The following is a 25,954-nucleotide window of genomic DNA, read 5'->3' as shown; positions in this document are numbered from 1 at the left end:
TGTCAGGATATGTCACTGAGGGAGAGAGGGTAATGTAACGTTTACATTGTCAGGATATGTCACTGAGGGAGAGAGGGTAATGTATAACATTTACATTATGTCAGGATATGTCACTGAGGGAGAGAGGGTAACGTGTAATGTTTACATTATGTCAGGATATGTCACTGAAGGAGAGAGGGTAATGTAACGTTTACATTATGTCAGGATATGTCACTGAGGGAGAGACGGTAACGTGTAACGTTTACATTATGTCAGGATATGTTATTGTTAGCCATCAGGGATCCTCTGGGAGGAGAAGAGACAGTCTGGTACCAGGCACCATGACAGCCGTGAGTTGGGCAGGCAAGCGATCACATGTGGCAGGCATTGATAAGAGGTGAGACCTCCGGTACTACAACCATCTATAGTACTACACCTCCACTACTACTACTAATACTACTACCATCTATAGTACTACCACCTCCACTACTACTACTACCACCTCCACAACAACTACTACTAATACTACTACCATCTATAGTACTACCACCTCCACTACTACCACCTCCACTACTACTACTACTACTACTACCACCTCCACTACTACTACTACTACTACTACTACCACCACCTCTACTACTACTACTACTACCACCTCCACTACTACTACTACTACCACCTCCACTACTACTACTACTACTACTACTACTACTACTACTACTACTACCACCTCCACTACTACTACTACTACTACCACTACTACTACTACTACTACCACCACCTCCACTACCACCACCTCCACTACTACTACTACTACTACCACCTCCACTACTACTACTACTACTACTACTACTACTACTACCACCTCCACTACTACTACTACTACTACCACTACTACTACTACTACTACCACCACCTCCACTACCACCACCTCCACTACTACTACTACTACTACCACCTCCACTACTACTACTACTACCACCACCTCCACTACTACTACTACCACCACCTCCACTACTACTACCACCTCTACTACTACTACTACTACCACCTCCACTACTACTACTACTACTACTACTACTACCACCACCTCCACTACTACTACTACTACTACTACCACCACCTCCACTACTACTACTACCACCTCCACTACTACTACTACTACTACTACTACTACTACCACCTCCACTACTACTACTACCACCTCCACTACTACTACCACCTCCACTACTACTACTACTACTACCACCACTACTACTACTACTACTACCACCACCACCACCTCTACTACTACTACTACTACTACCACCACCACCTCCACTACTACTACTACTACTACCACCACCTCCACTACTACTACTACTACCACCTCCACTACTACTACTACTACCACCACCTCCACTACTACTACCACCTCCACTACTACTACTACTACTACTACCACCACCTCCACTGCTACTACCACTACCACCTCTACTACTACCACCTCAACTACTACTACCACCACCTCCACTACTACTACTACCTCCACTACTACTACTACTAGGAAGGTCATTTTGGCTGTACTATGAAAGAACCATGTAGAAAGAGAGGGAGAGAGAAATAGAAAGCCATCAGACTCACTAGGATCACAGGATCCAGATGGAATCGATGAGGGAACCAAACATCATCATGAAACCAATGAACGTCCATAGACGAGCTCCTGCAGGGTCACAGCAGAGACACACGACTTAAAATAACAAAAAACTACACAAAAACACACACAAATATCCTTGACATAGAACCTTTATGGATATCAAGACAAACAAACCTGTCCTGCCAATGCAGCCCTCTCCATAGATGTCCCTTGTGGTAGATATTAATTAACAAATGAGGAGAGCCAGAACCAATCACCAAATCTAGTTATACTTGATTTTATACAATCGTTATTTTACTTATTAATAAGGGAGCCGTCACAACATGCACACAGAGTGGATATAGTGAGAGCTCAATGATGCTGAGTTGGGGCAAGCCCGTGTGAATTTCACAATTTCCTGTTCTGCTAAGCATTCAAAATGTAACAAGTACTTTTGGGTGTCAGGGAAAAATTTATGAAGTAAAAAGTACAATATTTTCTTTAGGAATGTAGTGAAGTAAAAGTAGTCAAAAAAATATAAATAGTAAAGTACAGATGCCCCAAAAAAATGACTTAAGTAGTACTTTAAAGTATTTTTACTTAAGTACTTCACACTACTGCGGTGAAGTAGAATTCAATCTTAGTCCTGGCGCTTTGCCTGTTCGATGGTTCGTCTGAGGGCGTAGCGGGATTTCTTATAAGTGTCCTGCTCCTTCAAAGCGGCAGCAGATAGGATTCCTTATTGATTTCTTCAATATCATATCATTTGTCCCATACCCATTGCAGTTTTAGATATCAAAGAATGAGACAGGTAGCTGTAACGGCTTTCTTCCTGGGAAGGAGAGGCGGACCAAAACGCAGCGTGGTTAGGGTTAAACATCTTTAATAAAGACGAATACCGAGAAAACACTACAAATATACAAAACAATAAATGTGAGAACCCGAAACAGTCCTGTGTGGTGAAACAGACATGGAAATAATCACCCACAAAAACCCAACACAAAACAGGCTACCTAAATATGGTTTCCAATCAGAGACAATGACTAACACCTGTCTCTGATTGAGAACCATATCAGGCCCAAATACAGAAACAGACAAACTAGACACACAACATAGAATGCCCACCCAGCTCACGTCCTGACCAACACTAAAACGAGGAAAACACACAAGAACTATGGTCAGAACGTGACAGTAGCTGTTCAGTGTAAAGGAAAGAAAAGATGTGCCAAGTGTGGAGGGGAACATTATTATGGTGAATGTGGGAGGTTAAGGTTAAGTGTTGTAACCCTGAAGAAAGAACAGTGTTTTACCCAATTAATTACTGGGAGTTATACAATATACTGTACCAGTCAAAAGTTTGGACACGTCTACTCATTCAAGGGATTTTCTTTATTTGTACTATTTTCTACATTGTAGAATAATAGTGAAGACATCAAAACTATGAAATAAAACATGTGGAATCATGTAGTAACCCAGAGATGTAGTAGTCGTTTAAGAAAAGTCATTGTAAACACTAGTATTGCACACTTTTTATTTTACCTTTATTTAACCAGGCAAGTCAGTTAAGAACAAATTCTTATTTTCAATGACGGTGGGTTAACTGCCTGTTCAGGGGCAGAACGACAGATTCGTACATTGTCGGCTCGGGGATTTGAACTTGCAACCTTCCGGTTACCAGCCCAATGCTCTAACCACTAGGCTACCCTGCCGCCCCACGGAGCGAGTCCATGCACATGTTTACTTCCAAACCTATTTAGGCTTGCCATAACAAAACGGTTGAAAACGTATTGACTCAAGACATTTGAGCTTTTCACTTTTAATTCATTTTATAAACATTTATAAAACGTAATTCCACTTTGACATTATGGGCTATTGTGTGTAGAGCAGTGACGCAAAATCCAAATGTCATCCATTTTTAAATTCAGGCTGCAACAACAATATCTGGAAACAGTCATGGGGTGCGAATACTTTCTGAAGGCACTGTAGTTAATTACTCATCAAGAAACAGTAAAAACACCTGGATCCCTTCCATATTGAAACCAAGAAGACTGAATAAGAAAGGAGAAATAAACCAGTTTACTGTTGTGCAATGTCACAATGCAATGAAGTCAATTACTATTGTAGATTCTCAAATTGAAATAAAAACTAAACGTTGGTTCTGGAAGTTCCAAGTTAACTCATAGATTTTAGGGTTTGTTATTAAGAAGAGAGAGGAAAGAGAGGGGATATTGTGCATCTCAGTTCTCCTTACAAGCCTTGCTCAACTTTTTTTCCCCTCTGCAAACCCACAGCTACTGAGGACTGGGCCAAACCAAAAGCATAATTAATGGGGGGGATCCAATCATAAAATTAGGAAATGAGTAGCACTGTGTGATGCAAAGACACAGAAAGCCAGTAGCAGCCTGGTGCTTTAGAGTGGGGGAAAAAATTAATCACGGTATATTGTTGAGGGGGGCAAATTGAGTCGTCAACTTTCAACTCTCTGAAATGGCAACTGCTCACGAATGCGGGTGTGCGCATTTTTCGACCACTTTGTGGAGCCTTTAGCGACGATGCTAATGTAATGACAACCATCTTCTGGTAGATGGAAAGGCTCCCAAAAACTTTTTTGATTAAATGATAACTAAAAAGTAGCCTATAGGCGCCAGCTAATGTGAGCTAGCTATAGATGTTTGCTGTTATCAGCTGCCTACTTGACTAGCTAAGATTGCTACTGTTAGTTAGCTAACATGCTGACCATTGCACCCACACATTTGTGATGCTTAATGTTCTGCAAGTCCCGCCTCTCCCATCTCCTCATTGGTTTTTAGGAGCATATACCCATGTGGGTGATTGAAAGATGAATTGTGGTAACAGCTAGCTAAATTGCCATAAATTACAAATGCTTTTCGACCTGTCACCAAATTAATATAGTTGGTTCAGAGTTAATTCAACCTGCATGTCCTGATTGCGTCTGGTTCAGGTGGCGCGCGGACGATGGTCAGCATGCAAGACTACAAGCTTCAAGCTAGTCATATGAGTAGCACGTAAAACCTACACTGCGAACTCTAAACAGATATTTAGTGAAATATTGTATTAATTATCATTAATTATAACAAGGTTTGCTGTTCATCTAGTTAGCTAGCGGAAATTAGAATGCTAGCTAGTGTTACGTAGCTAGCACTGATGCAGTGTCTCTGCTTCATCTATTCAACAGCCAGGTGCTTTATGGCAACAACAGGGCATAAATGTTTTGAATGAACTGAATGACTCGTAGAAATGTTTCATTTTGCTCACCTCAACGGTAAAGTTATCAGTTTCCATTTAGCAACGCTACAACAACGTCGCTACAATTGTACCAAGGAGGCGTGCTTACCAATCACAGCAAGGCAATCAATCACTCTTTGCTTATAGAAAAGTGACTATAGATATCAAGTAATGTACAGTGGCTTGTCAAAAAAGTCAAACTAAGTGGAGGATTTGCTTTGCTTTCAAAATCAGACTCTCCAATAGCTGCTCTTTGTTGTATAAATAGTCATGTCACTACCAATACAAATCACATTTTACAGTGAAATGGTTACTTACGAGCCCCTAACCAGAAATACAGTTTCCAAAAAAATACGGATAAGAATAAGGGGGGGGGGGGCTGTAACAGTTGGGACATGAACCGGTGTTGTGTTTTCTTATCTTATCTTTTGCTGTCCCCAGACCACCTGGCCATGCTGCTGCTCCAGTTTCAACTGTTCAGCCTGCGGCTATGGAACCCTGACCTGTTCACCGGACTTGCTACCTGTCCCAGACCTGCTGTTTTCAACTTTCTAGAGAGTAGAGAGAGATACTCCTAATGATCAGCTATGAAAAGCCAACTGACATTTACTCCTGAGGTGCTGACTTGCTGCACTCTCGACAACTACTGTGATTATTATTTGACCATGCTGGTCATTTATGAACATTTGAACATCTTGGCCATGTTCTGTTATAATCTCCACCCGGCACAGCCAGAAGAGGACTGGCCACCCCTCATAGCCTGGTTCCTCTCTAGGTTTCTTCCTAGGTTTTGGCCTTTCTAGGGAGTTTTTCCTAGCCACTGTGCTTCTACACCTGCATTGCTTGCTGTTTGGGGTTTTAGGCTGGGTGTCTGTACAGCACTTTGAGATATCAGCTGATGTACGAAGGGCTATATAAATTGATTTGATTTGATTTGATTAATTGAGGCCTTCGTGTCCTTTGCAGTGACACCACTCCTCCCCATGAGGAGTCATCATGACATTGGGGGATGTGTCAGGCGAGGGGTTAAAAAAAAGTTTTGACAGAGAGAAGCCACAATAGTTCACAGTGCAGGAGAGAGACCAGAAGGACACTATAAATGCCCACTGGGCACACACTGGTTGAGAATCAACGTTGTTTCCACGTCATTTCCATTAAGTTACGTTGAACCAGGGCATTTCTAGGACAGCGAGATGTTTCATACGTAATTGCCCAAGAGGAAGGCAGGTCTGTACTTCACGCGCTGAATGATACACCCTATGACGGCTTCCGGTGGGGGCGGTCCTGCTTTGTAGCATTTCGCAAAAGGCTGTGTGTTATACTGATTGCACTATAGGTGTTTGTGAGTTTAGATATGGTTGTCCTTGTTCCATCGGATGTCTTTCAGCAATGTTCCTATTGGTGGATTCATTACAACAACAAAAAATAATCCGGTCTCTGAAAGACTACAACTTGTGTTTCGTCTTCTGGCCCCAGTCTGTCCCCCAAGGCAGGCTTTTTTTTTTTAAAGGAGGCAGACACTAACAACACAAACCTTCGGGTAAAATTGAAAGTACTGACCAGAAGCAATGGCTTCAAGTGATCCTCTCATGAACACGAATTTGATGATGGAGAATTAGTTTTTACTGTTCTATTAGCTACATGGCGACATTCCCAGCAGCATACCACCCTGCACACCACCCTGCATACCACCCAGCATACCAGCCAGCATACCAGCCTGCATACCACCCTGCATACCAGCCAGCATACCACCCTGCATACCAGCCAGCATACCACCCTGCATACCAGCCAGCATACCACCCTGCATACCAGCCAGCATACCACCCAGCATACCACCCTGCATACCACCCAGCATACCACCCTGCATACCACCCTGCATACCACCCAGCATACCACCCTGCATACCACCCAGCATACCACCCTGCATACCACCCAGCATACCACCCTGCATACCAGCCAGCATACCACCCTGCATACCAGCCAGCATACCACCCAGCATACCACCCTGCATACCACCCAGCATACCACCCTGCATACCACCCAGCATACCACCCTGCATACCACCCTGCATACCACCCAGCATACCACCCTGCATACCACCCAGCATACCACCCTGCATACCACCCAGCATACCACCCAGCATACCACCCTGCATACCACCCTGCATACCACTGCTGGCTTGCTTCTGAAGCTAAGCAGGGTTGGTCCTGGTCAGTTCCTGGATGGGAGACCAGATGCTGTTGGAGGGCCAGTAGGAGGCACTCTTTCCTCTGGTCTAAAAAAAATATATCCCAATCCCCCAGGGCAGTGATTGGGGACACAACTCTACCGACATGTACATACTACCTCAACTAACCGGTGCCCCCGCACATATACTCTGTACCGGCACCCCCCTGTATATATTGTTATTTTTTAATGCTGCTCTTTAATTACTTGTTACTTTTATCTCTTATTCTTATCCGTATTTTTTTTAAACTGCACTGTTGGTTAGGGGCTCGTAAGTAAGCATTTCACTCTAAGGTCTGTTGTATTCGTTGCATTTGACTAATAAAATTGGATTTGAATTTTGATTTGATGTCCAAGTAGATTTAAGTCAAAACTCTACTGTCTTCTTGGAACATCGACTGTCTTCTTGGAACATCGACTGTCTTCTTGGAACATCGACTGTCTTCTTGGAACATCGACTGTTCTCTTGGAACATCGACTGTCTTCTTGGTAAATCGACTGTCTTCTTGGAACATCGACTGTCTTCTTGGAACATCGACTGTCTTCTTGGAACATCGACTGTTCTCTTGGAACATCGACTGTCTTCTTGGTAAATCGACTGTCTTCTTGGAACATCGACTGTCTTCTTGGAACATTGACTGTCTTCTTGGAACATCGACTGTTCTCTCGGAACATCGACTGTCTTCTTGGAACATCGACTGTTCTCTTGGAACATCGACTGTCTTCTTGGAACATCGACTGTCTTCTTGGAACATCGACTGTTCTCTCGGAACATCGACTGTCTTCTTGGAACATCAACTGTTCTCTCGGAACATCGACTGTCTTCTTGGAACATCGACTGTCTTCTTGGAACATCGACTGGCTTCTTGGAACATCGACTGTCTTCTTGGAACATCGACTGTTCTCTTGGAACATCGACTGTCTTCTTGGAACATCGACTGTTCTCTCGGAACATCGACTGTCTTCTTGGAACATCGACTGTCTTCTTGGAACATCGACTGTTCTCTCGGAACATCGACTGTTCTCTTGGAACATCGACTGTCTTCTTGGAACATCGACTGTTCTCTTGGTAAGCAACTCCAGCGTAGATTTGGCCTTGTGTTGTAGGTTATTGTCCTGCTGAAAGGTGTATATTTTTTATTGCAGTCACTGCAATGTTGATCCATTCACAGTTTTCTTCCATCACAGCCATTGAACTCTGTAGCTGTTTTAAAATCACCAATGACCTCATGGTAACATCCCTGAGCAGTTTCCTTCCTGTCCTGCAACTCAGTTCTGAAGGATGACTGTATCTTTGATGTGTCTGAGCGGTTTAATACATAATCCGCAACATAATTATTAACTTGACCATGCTTAAAGATATATTCAATGTCTGATTTGTTATTGTTGCCCATCTACCAATCCCTGCCCTTCATTATGAGGCTTTCGAAAAGCTCCCTTGTCTTTGTGGTTGAACCAGTGCTTGAAATGCAATACTTGACTGAGGAACCTTACAGATGTTATATGTATGACAGACAGAAGAAGGGGCAGTCATTACAAAAATAATTTCAACCCCTATTATTTCATACAGAGTGAGGTCAGAAAAGTATTCATACCCCCTTGACTTATTTGTATGTGCATTTATTATTGATCTCCATTAGTTCCTGCCCAGACAGCAGCTATTCTTCCTGGGGTCCAGCAAAAAAATAAAGCAGCTACAGGGCATCCAGAAAGCATTCAGGCCCCTTCCTGATAGTAATTATTATTATTTATACATTTGCAAACATTTCTAGAAACCTGTTGTTGCTTTGTCATTATGTGGTATTGTGTGTAGATTGATGAGGATAAAAAAAAATCCATTATAGAATAAGGCTGTAATGCAACAAAATGTGGAAAAAGTCAAGGGGTTTGAGTACTTTCTGAATGCGCTGTATATACCATTTCATAAACCTTGTTTTGGTTGTAATAGTGTTATATTGGAGTAAGGTTGGTTGTTGGTGCAATTATTATTATTTTTTATCCCTTTTTAATTTTTGTATCACAAATGTAATGTGATTGAACACGCACTAACGCTGCGACGCGCACAAACAACATGTGCGAACGTCATAATACCAAGGAAGAAGAAGGGATCCAATCCCATGACAGGTCCATGGACTCCACCCTGCAAAAAAAAAGAGGCTTTCCAGGGCCTGGTAGATATTTCACTGATATGTTGAAAGAATCCGGGCAACACCCTATTACCAAACCCACGCATCCTGTACAGACTTGTCACTCATTCTTCCTGCTCCCGCGTCGAAACAAAATGGCGACGGGTGGTTTATCTCGGGAGCATTTTATCTGCTCTGTCTGTCTCGATGTCTTCTCCAACCCCGTCACTATTCCCTGTGGACACAACTTCTGCCAGGGATGCATACAGTCCTACTGGAACAAAGGGGAGTGCAGCTGCCCTCTGTGTATGAGAAAGTTCGCTGAGAGACCTGAGCTGGCCATGAACCATGTTCTAGACGCCCTGTCCAACACTCTCAGATTGGCGGAGCCACATCGTAAACCAGCGAAAATCTCCATTCTTCCCAGGAAAATGGCAGGGAAGTGTACATCTATAGTTGAAGAACTGGCCCAGCCAAGGGATGTGAACACATTATGTGGTGAACATGGTCAACCTCTGTCTCTGTTCTGCCTGGATGATAAGGCTCTGATCTGCGCTCAATGTGACTCTCTGGGTCATAAGACCCACAAAACCACACCTGCAGAGGAACAGATCCCCCAAATGAAGGTAAGGAGAGAAATGAGTATGAATAATGACCAATAATTACTCTAGAGTATAATGTCTACTGTAACTTTAAACGGCAGTATCTCTGTGCGTGTAAATAAAATGCCCTGAATTTACAGCAGAGAGTGCTGAAAGAGCTGCTTGCCAAAAAGAACAATGTGTGCACGGTAAAGACGGAGATTCTCAAAGCCAAGAACACCATGGAGTCATTCAAGGTACGGTACTAACCAGGTTTCCATCCAACCTCTTAGTGAGTAAAGTACATGTTGGATAAAATGTTTTAATGACAGGCCTGATGGAAACCGTTTTATTGTTGTTGTAAACTTTCCAAATGTCGACAAAAACTAAATGCTTCAGAGAAGGTGGGATTTTTTTTTGTGTCGGTAAAATGAATTATGCTAGAAATATCGGTGGAAACTTTTTTCTTTATATGCGCAAATATTGATATAATAACCTTCATATCGAAGTAAACTTGGAGTCAAGCGATGACGTGTTGTGTGGTTTTCCCACTACGACTCGTCGGCAAAGATGAATGTCGCCATTTGGATGGAAACCTAGCTACTGTTTAATGTATTTATATGAAAAAGACTGTGGATGAGTTGAGCCACAGTGAAATGTCATGGTTACAGAGTTCTTTCCATCTACAAACCCTCTGATTCTATTCTAGAATATGATTACGAGGCCATTTCATATGTAATAGGAAGCCTCTGTAACATATAAAACTGGTTATTGGGAGGAAGATGAACTAAAACAAGAGCAAGAAAACAAACACTAGAAAACATCCACTGTGTCATGTCTTTTTTGTTCCGACACCTCTTCCTGTCAGATCTCTGCCAGTCTACAGAAACAAGAACAGCAGACAAATTTCATCATGCTGATCTCAGCCATCACAGAGGAGCAGAAACAACTGCTGACCTCAATGGAGGAGAAAGAGAAAGAGATGCTGCTGAAAACAGAGAGTGAGGTTCAGAAGATGGAGAAGAGATTCAAGAGCTTGGAGGATGAGGTCACTGGGATGGAGCTGGCATTGCAGGGTGAAGAACCTGGGAGGTTGCTTCAGGTGAATTTACACTTTGTTTCAACAAATATTTATCAACTTGAGCCCAAATGGTCAAAGTGGACTTTGAGCTGACGTCTGCCTTACTGGTGTCATATATATATATATTTATATATATGTATATATATTATTTTCAGGATTGTCTGTAAAACCCTGATGAAGGCCACAAGCTGAAACATGTTGGTTTTTAATGACAACACAGCAGTTCTAGGATCAACTTCCATTGTCCTCCAAGAGTGGCTAAATATCCTCCTGTTTTCAGGATTACAATGCCCTGCAGAAAGGCTCAGTTGATGCATCTCCATACTGTGTCAGTCTGGACCAAGAGGAGAGACTTGTTCAGGCAGGAGAACTCAAAGAGAGGCTCCACAAGGAGATTGACAGGATCTGGAAGGGTCAGTACATTCATTTAATAAGTACCGTGTGATTAGACTATTTCCAGTAATTCAGGAAGACAAACTGCAGCTATTCATAAAAACATTATTGTCTTCCATGACTATTTTCTTTGATCCACAGACCAAGGTTCTGGCGCTAGGACAGCTTTACGTGTAGATCCCACAGCCTGTCGGTGTTCACTGTCAACACTGAAACAATGTAAGTATAATGAATCTGATTTGATTTTAACATGTATGTTATATTCACTGTGAAAGTCTCTGGTATTGAGCAATACGTCCATGTAGTCTAATGGTTCAGTACTAGACATACACAATATCTGATATCAGAGCCTATTGTGTACAGTTGACACACAACACTAATCAAACTGTTAAGAGTGGGTAAACACTCCACAATAGATCTTGCACAACAGTTCTGGTTTTATGCTCTGTCATATCTGACACTGACCTCGAATTAAATCCTAATTTCTAGAACATTTGGAAATTGTGATACTCAAAATAGTAAAACAATTATTGTTTTTAACTTAAAGGCGTTAACTAATTTCAGTGTTTCTTTTTTTGGGGGGCCGGGCAGGCAGACGCATTTGGGAAGTTACGCCTTCATCAGAGCATCTAAAGATGTGCCAAAACTGTTGTATTTTTATATGCAGGTGCCTAGGTGATAATTACAATTGCCTCACCTGTGTGAAGGTGGTACATAGTGGTAATAAAAACATTAGTGAACAAATTATTGTTACTATATATATGTGTGTGTGTGTGTGTGTGTGTGTACACACACACATATCACACATTTGAGAATTGTGGTGCATTTAGTTCCTATTGCACAGTAATGCCTACAAAAATAGATGTTTTTGGGAATAGAAAAATAAACATCTGGATAGAAAGATTGTGATTGAATGTAGGAAATTATACATATTGTATAAGCATTAAAAATACAGTGCAGCTATATAATCTATTAAAAAAAAAGGTCTGAATGAGAAATCATCACTTGGACCTCAAGGATGAGAGTATTTTAGGGAGGTTACCCCCTCTGATAGGTGTGACCTGTTCTAGACCCACAAAAGCATAAAGAGGACGGTGGGCCGTGTTTGCCTTCCAAATAGTGTTTTACCATAGCATATTCAATATTACCATTAACGATGACTGTTTTTAAGTATTCTTGACTGAATCAACAGATGAAAAGACCATCACCTTGGATCCCAATTCTGTCGGGAGACATATCTGGCTATCTCTGGACATGACCAGTGCTAGGAACACATACCCACACATCCAGCCCCACACCCTGCACCCAGAGCGACTCAAACGGAGTGAAATGGTGAGGGGTGCTCAAGGCTTCAGTAGAGGCTGTCACTACTGGCAAGTGCACTTTAAGAATCTTCCCAGTGGATCACAGGAGGACTCGTATTGTGAGGTTGGGGTGATGTACAAGGAAAACGCTGGCGAAATGAAGGAGAGTTGGCACATACGGTTTTCCACCTCTCAGACTACGCTATATGCAAATTCAGGTAAAACAGTTCATACCATAACCACTGGTAACAACTCTCTTAGCAGCATTCATGTGTATTTAGACTGTGACTCTGGAATCCTTGCTGTGTACGGTAATGTATCGAGTACTGTAGTAAATATACGTAAAATTAACTTAGTTTACTCTTTCAACACCAAATTCAGTGAACCTCTGTACCCCATGTTTGTAATCCCTAAAGGGGCAGATATTAGGTTCAATTAGGGGACCCAGAATGATGAATATACCCATCTGTAGATTTGTAGTCATGGAAAAGTTGCATAATCTAAATTGTTAAGTTGGAATGCAATCTGTTTTTTGTACACTGTTATAAGAAAAAGTAAAACGGCACAATTGATAGTTGTGTACTTATTAAGCACGATGCTTGCTGTGACTGCACAGGAAATGGGACTTTACCTCATTGACGTATTAAAAGATCAATATCTTGTTTTTGCTTTTTGTTGGTACAATTTTTATCATAGATTTTCTGTAATGTCAGATTGCTGGGTGGGTGAGGGTTTAAACACTCAAAAATGTGCACTTGATGAAATTGATGGATTGAAATATCAATAAAAATGCAACGTAACAAAAAACGATTTTCGTTCTTTAACCCTGTTGTCTTTTACTAACACATATTCAAATATACTGGAAGTTTCCTGGATCGAATCCCCGATCTGACAGAACCTGTCGTTCTGCCCCTGAACAAGGCAGTTAACCCACTGTTCCCCGGTAGGCCGTCACTGAATAAGAATTTGTTCATAACTGACTTGCCTCGTTAAATGAGATATATAGTGTTACAGCAGTGCCCCCTGCTGGTAGTTTAGTGTATCTATTCCTTCCTGCTTGTACAGCACCCTTGGAGCACACATCGACAGATTATAGATTTTTAAAAAAAAAACAGTATTCAAACCAGCAACCTTTCGGCCCAACACTCTGACCTCGAGGCTACTGTGCCCAGCCCGTGCCCCCCCCCCCCTCTCTCAATGTGAACTGTTGATGTGGTGAAGTATTTTCACTTTAGAGTTCTGGGTCACCTAGGTTACATACTGCTGTGGTATTACACATTAAGGTTACCATGACTTTCAAACTGGTGCATATTCTTTCCTCTGTATAGAAATACAAGTCAACATAATGGAAACACTGAAGTAAATGAGGGAAACAAAAGTACTTAGAAAGAAGGTGATTCCATCCCATCATGCTTAGTCATGTATAAAAATACCCAGTTGACCATTATGTTTGCAAACAGACATCTCAGTGTCTTTGAAAGAGGGGCCTCAAAGGAGCATAGGGGGTTTAAAGTGTGCGACCATATTATCTCCCAAGATAATTCTCCTCCGTCATCTTTACATCCCACCTCAAGCTGATATCTCGACGGCACTCAAAGAACTTCACTGGACTTTATGCAAACCTGAAACCACATATCCTGAGGATGCATTTATTGTAGCCGGAGATTTTTAACAAAGCAAATCTGAGAACTGCCCAAGTTCTATCAACATATTGACTGTACTACTCGCGCTACAAAGACTCTCGACCATTGCTATTCAAACTTCAAGAATGCTTACAAGGCCCTCCCCCGCCCTCCTTTTGGCAAATCTGACCATGACTCCATCTTGCTCCTCCCGTTCTATAGGCAGAAACTCAAACAGGAATTAACCGTGGTTCGTACTATTCAACGCTGGCCTGACCAATCGGAATCCATGCTTCAGGATTGTTTTGATCATGTGGACTGGGATATGTTCCGGGTAGCTTGCCAAAATAATCTAGGCGCATACACAGATACGGTGACTGAGTTTATAAGGAAGTGTATAGGAGATGTAGAACCCACTGTGACTAAAACCTACCCTAACCAGAAACCGTGGATAGATGGTAGCATTCGTGCGAAACTGAAAGCGCAAACTATCGCCTTTAACCATGGCAAGGCGACTGGTAATATGGCAGAATATAAACAGTGTAGTTATTCACTCCGCAAGGCAATAAAACAAGCTAAACGTCAGTATAGAGATAAAGTAGAGTCACAATTCAACGGCTCAGACACGAGATGTATGTGGCAGGGTCTACAGACAATCATGGACTACAAACTGAAAACCAGCCACGTCACCGAGACTGACGTTTTGCTTCCGGACAGGCAAAACATTTAAACGTGTTAACCCTCGCAAGGCTGCCGGCCCAGACGGCATCCCAAGCCGGGTCCTCAGAGCATGCGCAGACCAGCTGGCTGGTGTGTTTATGGGCATATTCAATCTCTCCCTATCCTAGTCTGCTGTCCTCACATGCTTCAATATGGCCACCAATGTTCCTGTACCCAAGAAGGCAAAGGTAACTGAACTTAATGACTATCACACTAGCACTCGCCTCTGTCATCATGAAGTACTTTGAGAGACTAGTCAAGGATCATATCACCTCTACCTTACCTGCAACCCTAGACCCACTTCAATTTGCTTACCCCCCCCCCCCCCCCCCCCAATAGATCCACAGACGATGCAATCGCCATCACTCTGCACACTGCCCTATCCCATCTGGACAAGAGGAATACCTACGTAAGAATGCTGTTTATTGACTATAGCTCAGCATTCAACACCATAGTACCCTCCAATCTCATTATTAAGTTTGAGGCCTTGGGTCTGGACCCCACCCTGTGCAGCTGGGTCCTGGACTTCCAGATGGGCCGCCCCCAGGTGTTGAACGTAGGAAACATCACCTCCACTCCGCTGATCCTCAACAATGGGGCCCCACAAGGGTGCGTGCTTAGCCCCCTCCTGTACTCCCTGTTCACCCATGACTGTATGGCCAAGCACGCCTCCAACTCAATCATCAAGTTTGAGTGTGGTGCCTGGAAAAAAACCTCTCACTCACCGTCAACAAAACAAAATAGATGATCGTGGACTTCCGGAACAGCGGAGGGTGCGCCCCCCTATCCACATCGATGGGACCGCAGTCAAGAAGGTAGAAAGCTTCAAGTTCCTTGGCATACACATCATTGACAAACTGAAATAGACCATCCAAACAGACAGTGTGGTGAAGAAGGTGCAACAGAGCCTCTTCAACTTCAGGAGGCTAAAGAAATTTGGCTTGTCACCTAAAACCCTCACAAACTTTTACAGATGCACCATTGAAAGCATCCTGTTGGGCTGTATCACCGCCTGGTACGGCAACTGCACCACCCTCAACCGCAAAGCTCTCCAGAGGGTGGTGCGGTCTGCCCAACGCATTACCTGGGGAAAACTACCTGCCCTCCAGGACACCTACAGCACCCAATGTCACAGGAAGGCCAAAAATATCATCAAGGATATCAACCACCCAAGCCACTGCCTGTTCACCCCGTTATCATCCAGAAGGCGAGGTCGATATCGGTGCATCAAAGCTGGGACCGAGAGACTGAAAAACAGCTTCTATCTCAAGGCCATCAGACTGTTAAACAGCCATCACTAGCACATTAGAAGCTTCTGCCTATATGCAAAGACTAGAAATCACTGGCCATTTTAAGGAATGGAAACTAGTCACTTTAATAATGTTTACATACCTGGCATTACTCATCTCATAAGTACATACTCTGTTCTATACTATTCTACGGTATCTCATTCACTTAATGTTTACATATCTTGCATTACTCATGTCATATATACACTACCAGTCAAAAGTTTTAAAACACCTACTCTTTCAAGGGTTTTTCTTTATTTTTACTATTTCCCCATGAAACATCCTGTTTTTACAGTACCAGTCAAAAGTTTGGACACAACTACTCATTCAGGGGTTTATTGTTAATTGCAAAGTTTTCTACATTGTAAAATAATAGTGAAGACATCAAAACTATGAAATAACACATATGGAATCATGTAGTAACCAAAAAAGTGTTAAACAAATCAAAATATATTTAAGATTCTTCAAATAGCCACCCTTTGCCTTGATGACAGCTTTGCACACTCTTGGCATTCTCTCAACCAGCTTCACCTGGAATGCTTTTCCAACAGTCTTGAATGAGTTCCCACATATGCTAAGCACTTGTTGACTGCTTTTCCTTCACTCTGCGGTTCAACTCATCCCAAACCATCTCAATTTGGTTGAGGTCAGGGGTTTGTGGAGGCCAGGTCATCTGATGCAACACTCCATCACTCTCCTTGGTAAAATAGTCATTACACAGCCTGGAGGTGTGTTGGGTCATTGTCAATTTGAAAAACAAATGATAGTCCCACAAAGCCCAAATCAGATGGGATGGCGTATCGCTGCAGAATGCTGTGGTAGCCATGCTGGTTAAGTGTGCCTTGAATTCTAAATAAATCACAGACAGTGTCAACAGAAAAGCAACCCCACACCATAATACCTCCTCCTCCATGCTTTACGGTGTGAAATACACATACGGAGATCATCCGTTCACCCACACAACATCTCACAAAGACATGGTGGTTGGAACAAAAAAATCTCAAATTTGGACTCCAGACCAAAGAACAAATTTCCACCGGTCTAATGTCTTTTGCTTGTTTTTTTTGGCCCAAGCAAGTCTCTTCTTATTATTAGTTTCCTTTAGTAGTGGTTTCTTCTGTAGCAATTTGACCATGAAGGCCTGATTCACGCAGTCTCCTCTGAACAGTTGATGTTGAGATGTGCCTGTTACTTGAACTCTGTGAAGCTATTTCTGAGGCTGGTAAATCTAATGATCTTATCCTCTACTGCAGCAGAGGTAACTCTGGGTCTTCCCATCCTGTGGCGGTCCTCATGAGAGCCAGTTTCATCATGGCTCTCTACTGCAGCAGAGGTAACTCTTAGTCTTCCCATCCTGTGGCGGTCCTCATGAGAGCCAGTTTCATCATGGCTCTCTACTGCAGCAGAGGTAACTCTGGGTCTTCCTGTGGCGGTCCTCATGAGAGCCAGTTTTATTACAGCAGAGGTAACTCTGGGTCCTCCTTTCCTGTGGCGGTCCTCATGAGAGCCAGTTTCATCACAGCAGAGGTAACTCTGGGTCTTCCTTTCCTGTGGCGGTCCTCATGAGAGCCAGTTTCATCACAGCAGAGGTAACTCTGGGTCTTCCTTTCCTGTGGCGGTCCTCATGAGAGCCAGTTTCATCATAGCAGAGGTAACTCTGGGTCTTCCCATCCTGTGGCGGTCCTCATGAGAGCCAGTTTCATCACAGCAGAGGTAACTCTCGGTCTTCCCATCCTGTGGCGGTCCTCATGAGAGCCAATTTCATCACAGCAGAGGTAACTCTGGGTCTTCCCATCCTGTGGCGGTCCTCATGAGAGCCAGTTTCATCACAGCAGAGGTAACTCTGGGTCTTCCCATCCTGTGGCGGTCCTCATGAGAGCCAGTTTCATCATAGCAGAGGTAACTCTGGGTCTTCCCATCCTGTGGCGGTCCTCATGAGAGCCAGTTTCATCATAGCAGAGGTAACTCTGGGTCTTCCTTTCCTGTGGCGGTCCTCATGAGAGCCAGTTTCATCACAGCAGAGGTAACTCTGGGTCTTCCTTTCCTGTGGCGGTCCTCATGAGAGACAGTTTCATCACAGCAGAGGTAACTCTGGGTCTTCCCATCCTGTGGCGGTCCTCATGAGAGACAGTTTCATCATAGCACTTGATGTTTTTTTGCAACTGCACTTGAAGACACTTTCAAAGTTTTAAAGGCTTTATTTAAACTATGTTGTCTGGTTCTACATATTATCACATTTTTATGGTACAAATTGGAGCTCTTGAGTATTAAACTTCTCTTCTAACCTAAAATCAATGAAGACCTCCTCTTCTTGGGCAACAAGAGACACCATATTTCTCTCTGTACTCAACACCTCTTCCAATAGGAGACACCATATTTCTCTCTATACTCAACACCTCTTCCAATAGGAGACACCATATTCCTCCTATGTCTGTGTTTATCATGATTTTAATGATTTATTTAATGGGAATAAAATACACAACATGGAATGTTTTCACCGTAACCTCAGCAGGATTAAAAGAGAAGCATGCAACAGTATTTAACAGTGAGATATTGTCAGGGACATCGTGCCTGAACCTGACTGGTTAACTTGCTATTCGGCTCCTGTCACCTGACCCGGATGAGTCATGATGCGTATGGTGTGGTAGCTTGACTAGAAATTAAATGTAGGATTATGATCCTTTTGTTGCACATGATGTACAATTATATATTGTTTTATATGTTTTCTACTAAAGTGTGTTTTCTCTTCATAAACTATTACATTTCTTAAGTTATTCAGATGTTATATACTATGTTAATTCATGGCATCTTCAAGTACTCCTCTATGATGGTACTGCAGTAACTAAACCGGTTCTACAACGTCAACGTACACAAACACAGGAAGTAAGCCATTTCATCCACATATCTGATTTAGGTTCAGGGTTGTTGCTACTTATCCTCACTGTTTCACTTGGGGAGGAGAGAGAGAGAGATCTTATATTTGTCATTAGTCAGAAATTGACCTTAGGAGGGGATGAGGAGTTTCCATAAGGGGGGTTCCAGCATCAGGTGACCCAGAGAGGGAGGGCTGTTTGAGATGGGGAGGGAGCTTTTTTTTTTATTTAAGTGTTTTACCCCCTTTTTCATGGTATCCAATTGGTAGTAGTCGGGAGAGGCGGACTCGGGAGAGGCGAAGGTCGAGAGCCATGCGTCCTCCGAAACACCACATCCAACCCAGAAACACCAATGTGTCGGAGGAAACACCTGGTGACCTGGTCAGAGTGCACTGCGCCCGGCCCGCCACAGGAGTCGCTAGTGCGCGATGAGACAAGGATATCCCTGCCTGCCAAATCCTCCCTAACCCGGATGACGCTGGGCCAATTGTGCGCCGCCCCATGGGCCTCCCGGTCATGGCCGGCTGCAACAGAGCCTGGGCGCGAACCCAGAATCTCTGGTGGCACAGCTACGCAGTGCCTTAGACCACTGCGCCACCCGGGAGGCCCCGGGGAGGGAGCTTTTTAGATCAGGAGGGAAGGAGGGGAGGGAGCTGTTTGAGATGTGGAGGGAAGGAGGGGAGGGAGCTGTTTGAGATGTGGAGGGAAGGAGGGGAGGGAGCTGTGATTTGCTTGTGAGCAGTGAACATATGGCTGACAAGCATTTCTCATAGGACATCACAGACAGGCCATGGGGTCAAACATGCCTATTATCAAGAGGAGTGAGAGACATGTCTGGTAAGGTCAACCATTATACTCCCTGTGATCAGTGTGTTGATGAGCATGATACTGATCCTCCTGACAGGAATGGGTTTTTATGAAGCAAGTATCCTCCATGCAAGCAGATGGTAATGATGGCAAAACCTGCCATGTACTGCATCCTCGTAGCATGTTTTATGTAGTGTGACCCGACTAGCTCCTTCGTGGTGGTAATAGACTGTATTAGAAACAGAAAGCTTTGACACCGCAGACACACGACACAGTGAGTCATACATCTCAGACAGTGGCTGACGAAGACGATGACCAACACGTTATGGTGAAATACTGATACTAGCGTTGTGTTGAACGTGTTTGTTAGGATTTTGTAAATACGGATGTGACGGAATGACCCCTGAACCGGATATGATACTGTTATAAGGAAAACTGTTTCTCTTGTCGGACAACTCATTTACTTTTTCCCTTCGCTCAGGAGCATTTTACACAGTGTACAGTAAACTCCAAGCTACTTTGTTGTTTCATTTTCCGTCCTATTTTCCATCTTGTTTTCCACCAGTATCAATGGCCAACCTGATATTAATAATCAGTATTTTGTTGTTGTCTGGTAAGTTTTATATTCTCTATCGGGTCACTGTGGTCGTGTCCCTCGTAGGCTTCCTCATCTGTCCCTGGGCATTTTATCCACATGCCTTTAACTCGCAGATACAACATACAACCAAAGGCACATTTTATGATGTATTTATTTAGAACACAATGTGCGACAAGTAATGGCTATTTGGATAGGGCGTGGTTGTTCACTTGTCTAAACAGAAAATTGTCTCCTCGTGGTCACCTCGAGGCCATCGAATCATTCATTCAGTCTCCCGGCTTGTACACACACATTCCACACACACTTTCCCACACATTCCACACACATTCCACACACACTTTCACACAGAAACTCATGGCTCTGATAAATTAATAAATTAATCATATATATCAGATAAAAAAATGTAGTTGTGATTTACATGTGGTCGTAGCATTGTTAGCATGTGGTTGTGATTTACATGCGGTTGTAGCATTGTTAGCATGTGGTTGTGATTTACATGTGGTTGTATCATTGTTAGCATGTGGTTGGGATTTACATGTGGTTGTGGCATTGTTATTCATGTGGTTGTGATTTGCATGTGGTTGTGATTTGTGTGTGGTTGTAGCATTGTTAGCATGTGGTTGTGATTTACATGTGGTTGTAGCATTGTTAGCATGTGGTTGTGATTTGCATGTGGTTGTAGCATTGTTAGCATATCGTTGTGATTTGCATGTGGTTGTAGCATTGTTAGCATGTGGTTGTGATTTGCATGTGGTTGTAGCATTGTTAGCATGTGGTTGTGATTTGCATGTGGTTGTAGCATTGTTTGCCTGTGTTAGCAAACCGCAAGGACGATAACATTATAGCAGGCCTACATGCATACTGTTGGAATGGAGGTTACAGTATGTGTTGATAGCCATACCTGCATCCAGAGATATGTAGAGAGACGTAAGAGAAAACAAAGTGTTTATTGAAGAGTGAAGCAGATAACCCAACCTTAAGGCCTTGTTAGAACCTGGGTGAAGTAGGCCTTGTGGTGCTAATGTGAATTTCCAATATTTTTCGGCCTGCCTACTTCTCACTTGAAACATAGTTTGGCTGTTTAATAGACAATCATGAATAACGATGATAAAGACATTCTAAATAGTAAGAATTCTCTCCCCCCAAGTCATTACCCCTCTCATGTTACTATTTTTTACATTGTATTTTACCTTTATTTAACCAGGTAGGCCAGTTGAGAACACCTTTATTTAACCAGGCAGGCCAGTTGAGAACACCTTTATTTAACCAGGTAGGCCAGTTGAGAACACCTTTATTTAACCAGGTAGGCTAGTTGAGAACAAGTTCTCATTTACAACTGTGACCTGGCCAAGATAAAGCATAGCAGTGTGAACAGACAGCAACACAGAGTTACACATGGAGTAAACAATAAACAAGTCAATAACACAGTAGAATTTGTATTTATTTTTTAATTTAAAAAAATAGTCTATATACATTGTGTGCAAAAGGCATGAGGAGGTAGGTGAATAATTACAATTTAGCAGATTAACACTGGAGTGATAAATGATCAGATGGTCATGTGCAGGTAGAGATACTGGTGTGCAAAAGAGCAGAAAAGTAAATAAATAGAAACAGTATGTGGATGAGGTAGGTAAATTGGGTGGGCTATTTACCGATGGACTATGTACTAGGAGACAAAACCACCGTCATTCATTTCCTGGAACTAATACATACGTTCAGATAAATTATTTCCCCTTTTATGTGAAAAAAAATCTGATGTTAGTATTATTTAACATCACTGAATGTTTTTAAAGAAATGAGGAACATGACCTCAGCTCTGTCATTATCGCCCATGCTGTGGTCCATGCTGTGGTCCATGCTGTGGCCCATGCTGTGGTCCATGCTGTGGCCCATGCTGTGGTCCATGCTGTGGCCCATGCTGTGGTCCATGCTGTGGCCCATGCTGTGGTCCATGCTGTGGTCCATGCTGTGGTCCATGCTGTGGTCCATGCTGTGGCCCATGCTGTGGTCCATGCTGTGGCCCATGCTGTGGCCCATGCTGTGGCCCATGCCATCGCCCATGCCTTCGCCCACGCTGTGGCCCACGCTGTGGCCCACGCTGTGGCCCACGCTGTCGCCCACGCTGTGGCCCATGCTGTGGCCATGCTGTCGCCCATACTGTGGTCCATGCTGTCGCCCATGCCATCGCCCACGCTCTAGTCTAGTAGCTGTAAATGCAGACAGGCCTAGTTGACGTCTCTTCATGAATGGAGACATTATTACATTTACATTTGAGTCATTTAGCAGACACTGTTAGCCAGAGTGACTTGCAGGAGAAATTAGGGCTAAGTTCCTTGGTGAATGGCACATCGGCAGAGTTTTTGGTTAGTCGGCTTGGGATTGGTCCAATGCTCGTTACCTCTATGCTGTCGTGGTGTTTTTCTTTCACTCAAAGATCTTTAATATCTCTCAATATGCATGAACCAGATGTTCAGAGATATATTTAAACACGCTGTCCCTTTGTCCATAGTTTGGTTCTTCTTTCTGAAGAAGACTCAGTTTCAAATTAACTTTCCAGGAACATGTTTTTTCAGGGGAATTTTCTTCATTTGTGTGCACTGTGCTTTCTTAAGCTCTTTCATCAACTTCCTTTATTTTAGGTAATTTCCTGTCAGTGAGCACATGATGTCATTATTGTCTGTGTTGAATTCTGAGCTTAGTTTGTAACTTTGACATATTGGTACGTTTCAGCACCAGCTGCATCTGAGAATGAAGTCACTGGGATTATAGGAGAGTCTGTTCTCCTGTCCTGTGACCTGAAATCATCCACGGCCATCGACACAGCAAGACTCCGTTTCCATTGGCAAGACGAGTCCGAAAGAGTGTTGTACTCGTTCAACAAAGGAGAAGAGAATCAACATCAGGATAGCCTTTACACAAACAGAACTAAAGCCTTTCGGTCTGAGATGAGTTCTGGGAATATCTCTGTCAAACTCAGCCAAGTAACACTTGAAGACAAACAGAACGTCTACAGGGCTTTCGCTACACTGTTGGGCGAGAATGATAAGCATATCCGCACGTGTCCCACTACCCTACTTGTGGCAGGTATGGTTGAGTTAATAACACAGAGGGGGCTTCTGAGGGGAGGCTAGCTCATAATAATGTCTGGAATGGAATAGCATCAACCACATGGGAACCATGTATTGGATGTGTTTGATACCATTCCATGTCCACCTGTGTGAATCATTCACAGCATTAATACGGTCATTGTAGGAAATCATCAAACATTACTATGGCACTTTTCTAACATCTTGTTCTATTTATTTTGTTCACTTTCAGCACGGTTCCCGACACCCAGTGTGACTGTGAACAAGACAAATATGAATGCCACGTGTTCAACCCAGGGGGGATACCCACAACCAGTGGTCACATGGACCATCCAGGACCGTGGGAACCACACTCTGGACCCGTGGGAAGTACAGACCAATATTACCCTGGATTCTGAAAGTGGACTGTACAGCGTCTGGAGCCAAGTGAATATAACAGAAAATCAGACGGTGACCTGCCATATCTTCAACCCCGTTCTGAGAGAGACTGTGAGCAACACAACCATCGTCAGCCCCAGTAAGAGCATTAACACAGACCCTGCAGGTGCATGTGACAGGACGCAACACCACCACTCACTGCCTAATATTCATGAACTGAAAACTGAATCACTCATCTTGTCTTTTCTTCACAGGTGATGTTCAGGAAGGCTTTACTGCCATCAATATTACTGCCATCATTATCACAATAGTGATCATTGCAGTATTGAGTCTGTTTTCCATCGGGGGTTATTTTGTGAACAAAAAACGTAAGTTACAATTTCCGATGTTTTACTTCTTGTAATGACATCAGATTCAGTACTGTATAAAGTTGTCTCAGTCTGTAATTACTCTGTCAGTGCCACATCTAAAGATTTTATTTCCATGTACATCCAAACACTATATTATTTCACATTGGAGGAGTGACCAGAATGTGAAAATCAGCTGGCCCTACATTCATTTTATTCTGTAGCTAGATGTGCTTCAGTGCATTGTTAATTATGACTAAAAACACTGAACTATGTTGATCTGGTTAAATATGACTAAAACACTGATCCATGTTGATCTAGGTTGTGGAGCCAGCGGTGGAACCATAGAAGTTGAAGGAAATAACCATCAAAGAAATGGTCATGTTGAGACAGAGCTTTTGGACAGGTGTAGCCCGACACCAGACAATCTAGAGGCAGACTGATGGGACATTTCTTGATATACGGGTCCATAAATTGGACACATCGGTGTACTGCATCCCAACGAAATCTACCTCTTCTAATTGACAGTATTTGCATGTTTTTTGCAAATATTTTCTTATTAATAGCCAGCTATTAGAAAAGTGTTAGAATGTGTACAGTAGAGCATGGTAAATAATGTGTCTGGAAATGTTCTACTGTAGAAGTTCTAAATCATGGGAGTATTTACCGGGGGCAAACTACCTGCCCTTTCAGGACACCTACACCACCCGATGTCACAGGAAGGCCATAAAGATCATCAAGGACAACAACCACCCGAGCCACTGCCTGTTCTCATATGTATATACTGTACTCAATACCATCTACTGTATCTTGCCTATCCCGCTCTGTACCATCACTCATTCATATATCTCTATGTACATATTCTTTATCCCCTTACACTTGTGTCTATAAGGTAGTAGTTTTGGAATTGTTAGCTAGATTACTTGTTGGTTGTTACTGCATTGTCGGAACTAGAAGCACAAGCATTTCGCTACACTCGCATTAACATCTGCTAACCATGTGTATGTGACAAATAACATTTGATTTGATTTGATTTATTTAAAAAACAATACATTACAATTTTAAAGTACTTCTGTATTCAAATGAAAACAAATCCTAATATTTTCTTACAAATGTCTTGGAAAGTACTTGAAAGGCCCTACAGTAAATAGTTTACCGTGAATGCAGTCTCTGCGAATGCAGGAACGATGCATTTCATTTTCACTAATGCAGATCTTCAGTGGTCCAGATTGAATCCAGGCCTAAAACCATGTAAACCTCAACACACTGGTACAGTTGTGAACTCTCAGACTGACTTAGAGGAGACATTTTCACTCTGCTAAACAGACCTCACGGTGTTCAACATTAGGGACAGCTGCTACAGATCTGTAACCAGATTTAGATTACATTTAGATTTAGATTACATTTAGATTTAGATTACATTTAGATTTAGATTACATTTAGATTACATTTACATTTAGATTACATTTAGATTACATTTACATTTAGATTACATTTAGATTACATTTAGATTACATTTAGATTTAGATTACATTTAGATTTTGATTACATTTAGATTTTGATTACATTTAGATTTAGATTACATTTAGATTTTGATTACATTTAGATTTTGATTACATTTAGATTACATTTAGATTACATTTAGATTACATTTAGATTTTGATTACATTTAGATTACATTTA

General features: G+C 42.6%; 2 protein-coding genes across 3 annotated transcripts; both read left to right on the top strand.

The window, feature by feature from the left end:
- Nucleotides 1-8,541: 8,541 nt before the first annotated feature.
- On the top strand, nt 8,542-13,358 carry LOC110520634 (E3 ubiquitin-protein ligase TRIM17). The gene is made up of 6 exons (XM_021598044.3): nt 8,542-9,818; nt 9,935-10,030; nt 10,642-10,875; nt 11,135-11,267; nt 11,389-11,466; nt 12,440-13,358. Exons 1-6 carry the CDS (start codon nt 9,138-9,140, stop codon nt 12,988-12,990), a joined length of 1,773 nt encoding a protein of 590 aa, XP_021453719.3. The 5' UTR covers nt 8,542-9,137; the 3' UTR covers nt 12,991-13,358.
- A 5,725-nt stretch (nt 13,359-19,083) lies between these two features.
- On the top strand, nt 19,084-25,330 carry LOC149984718 (CD276 antigen homolog). Of its 2 annotated transcripts, none has more exons than XM_090230748.1 (5): nt 19,084-19,892; nt 23,191-23,544; nt 23,779-24,063; nt 24,179-24,292; nt 24,593-25,330. In XM_090230748.1, exons 1-5 carry the CDS (start codon nt 19,886-19,888, stop codon nt 24,712-24,714), a joined length of 882 nt encoding a protein of 293 aa, XP_090086874.1. In that variant the 5' UTR covers nt 19,084-19,885; the 3' UTR covers nt 24,715-25,330. The 2 variants fall into 2 exon arrangements, with proteins under 2 accessions (XP_090086874.1, XP_090086873.1); XM_090230747.1 differs by having other exon boundaries at nt 19,206-19,892; nt 23,779-24,090.
- The last annotated feature ends 624 nt before the right edge of the window (nt 25,331-25,954 follow it).

This window comes from Oncorhynchus mykiss, chromosome 3 (genome assembly GCF_057628025.1).
Source record: "Oncorhynchus mykiss isolate SJ-2025 chromosome 3, ASM5762802v1, whole genome shotgun sequence".
NCBI classification, from domain to species: Eukaryota; Metazoa; Chordata; class Actinopteri; order Salmoniformes; family Salmonidae; genus Oncorhynchus; species Oncorhynchus mykiss.
The sequence above is the reverse complement of the archived record's forward strand: the minus strand, read 5'-3'. Positions and strand labels throughout refer to the sequence as shown.

What these genes read in the sequence shown, in the direction of transcription:
- LOC110520634 (XM_021598044.3), top strand. Translation starts at nt 9,138, where the DNA reads ATGTGCGAACGTCATAATACCAAGGAAGAAGAAGGGATCCAATCCCAT. An exon ending in AACCTGGGAGGTTGCTTCAG is followed by an intron (nt 10,876 to 11,134) that starts GTGAATTTACAC and finishes TCCTGTTTTCAG; the next exon opens with GATTACAATGCCCTGCAGAA. An exon ending in ACTGTCAACACTGAAACAAT is followed by an intron (nt 11,467 to 12,439) that starts GTAAGTATAATG and finishes CTGAATCAACAG; the next exon opens with ATGAAAAGACCATCACCTTG.
- LOC149984718 (XM_090230747.1), top strand. An exon ending in CATTAACACAGACCCTGCAG is followed by an intron (nt 24,091 to 24,178) that starts GTGCATGTGACA and finishes TTTTCTTCACAG; the next exon opens with GTGATGTTCAGGAAGGCTTT. An exon ending in TTATTTTGTGAACAAAAAAC is followed by an intron (nt 24,293 to 24,592) that starts GTAAGTTACAAT and finishes ATGTTGATCTAG; the next exon opens with GTTGTGGAGCCAGCGGTGGA.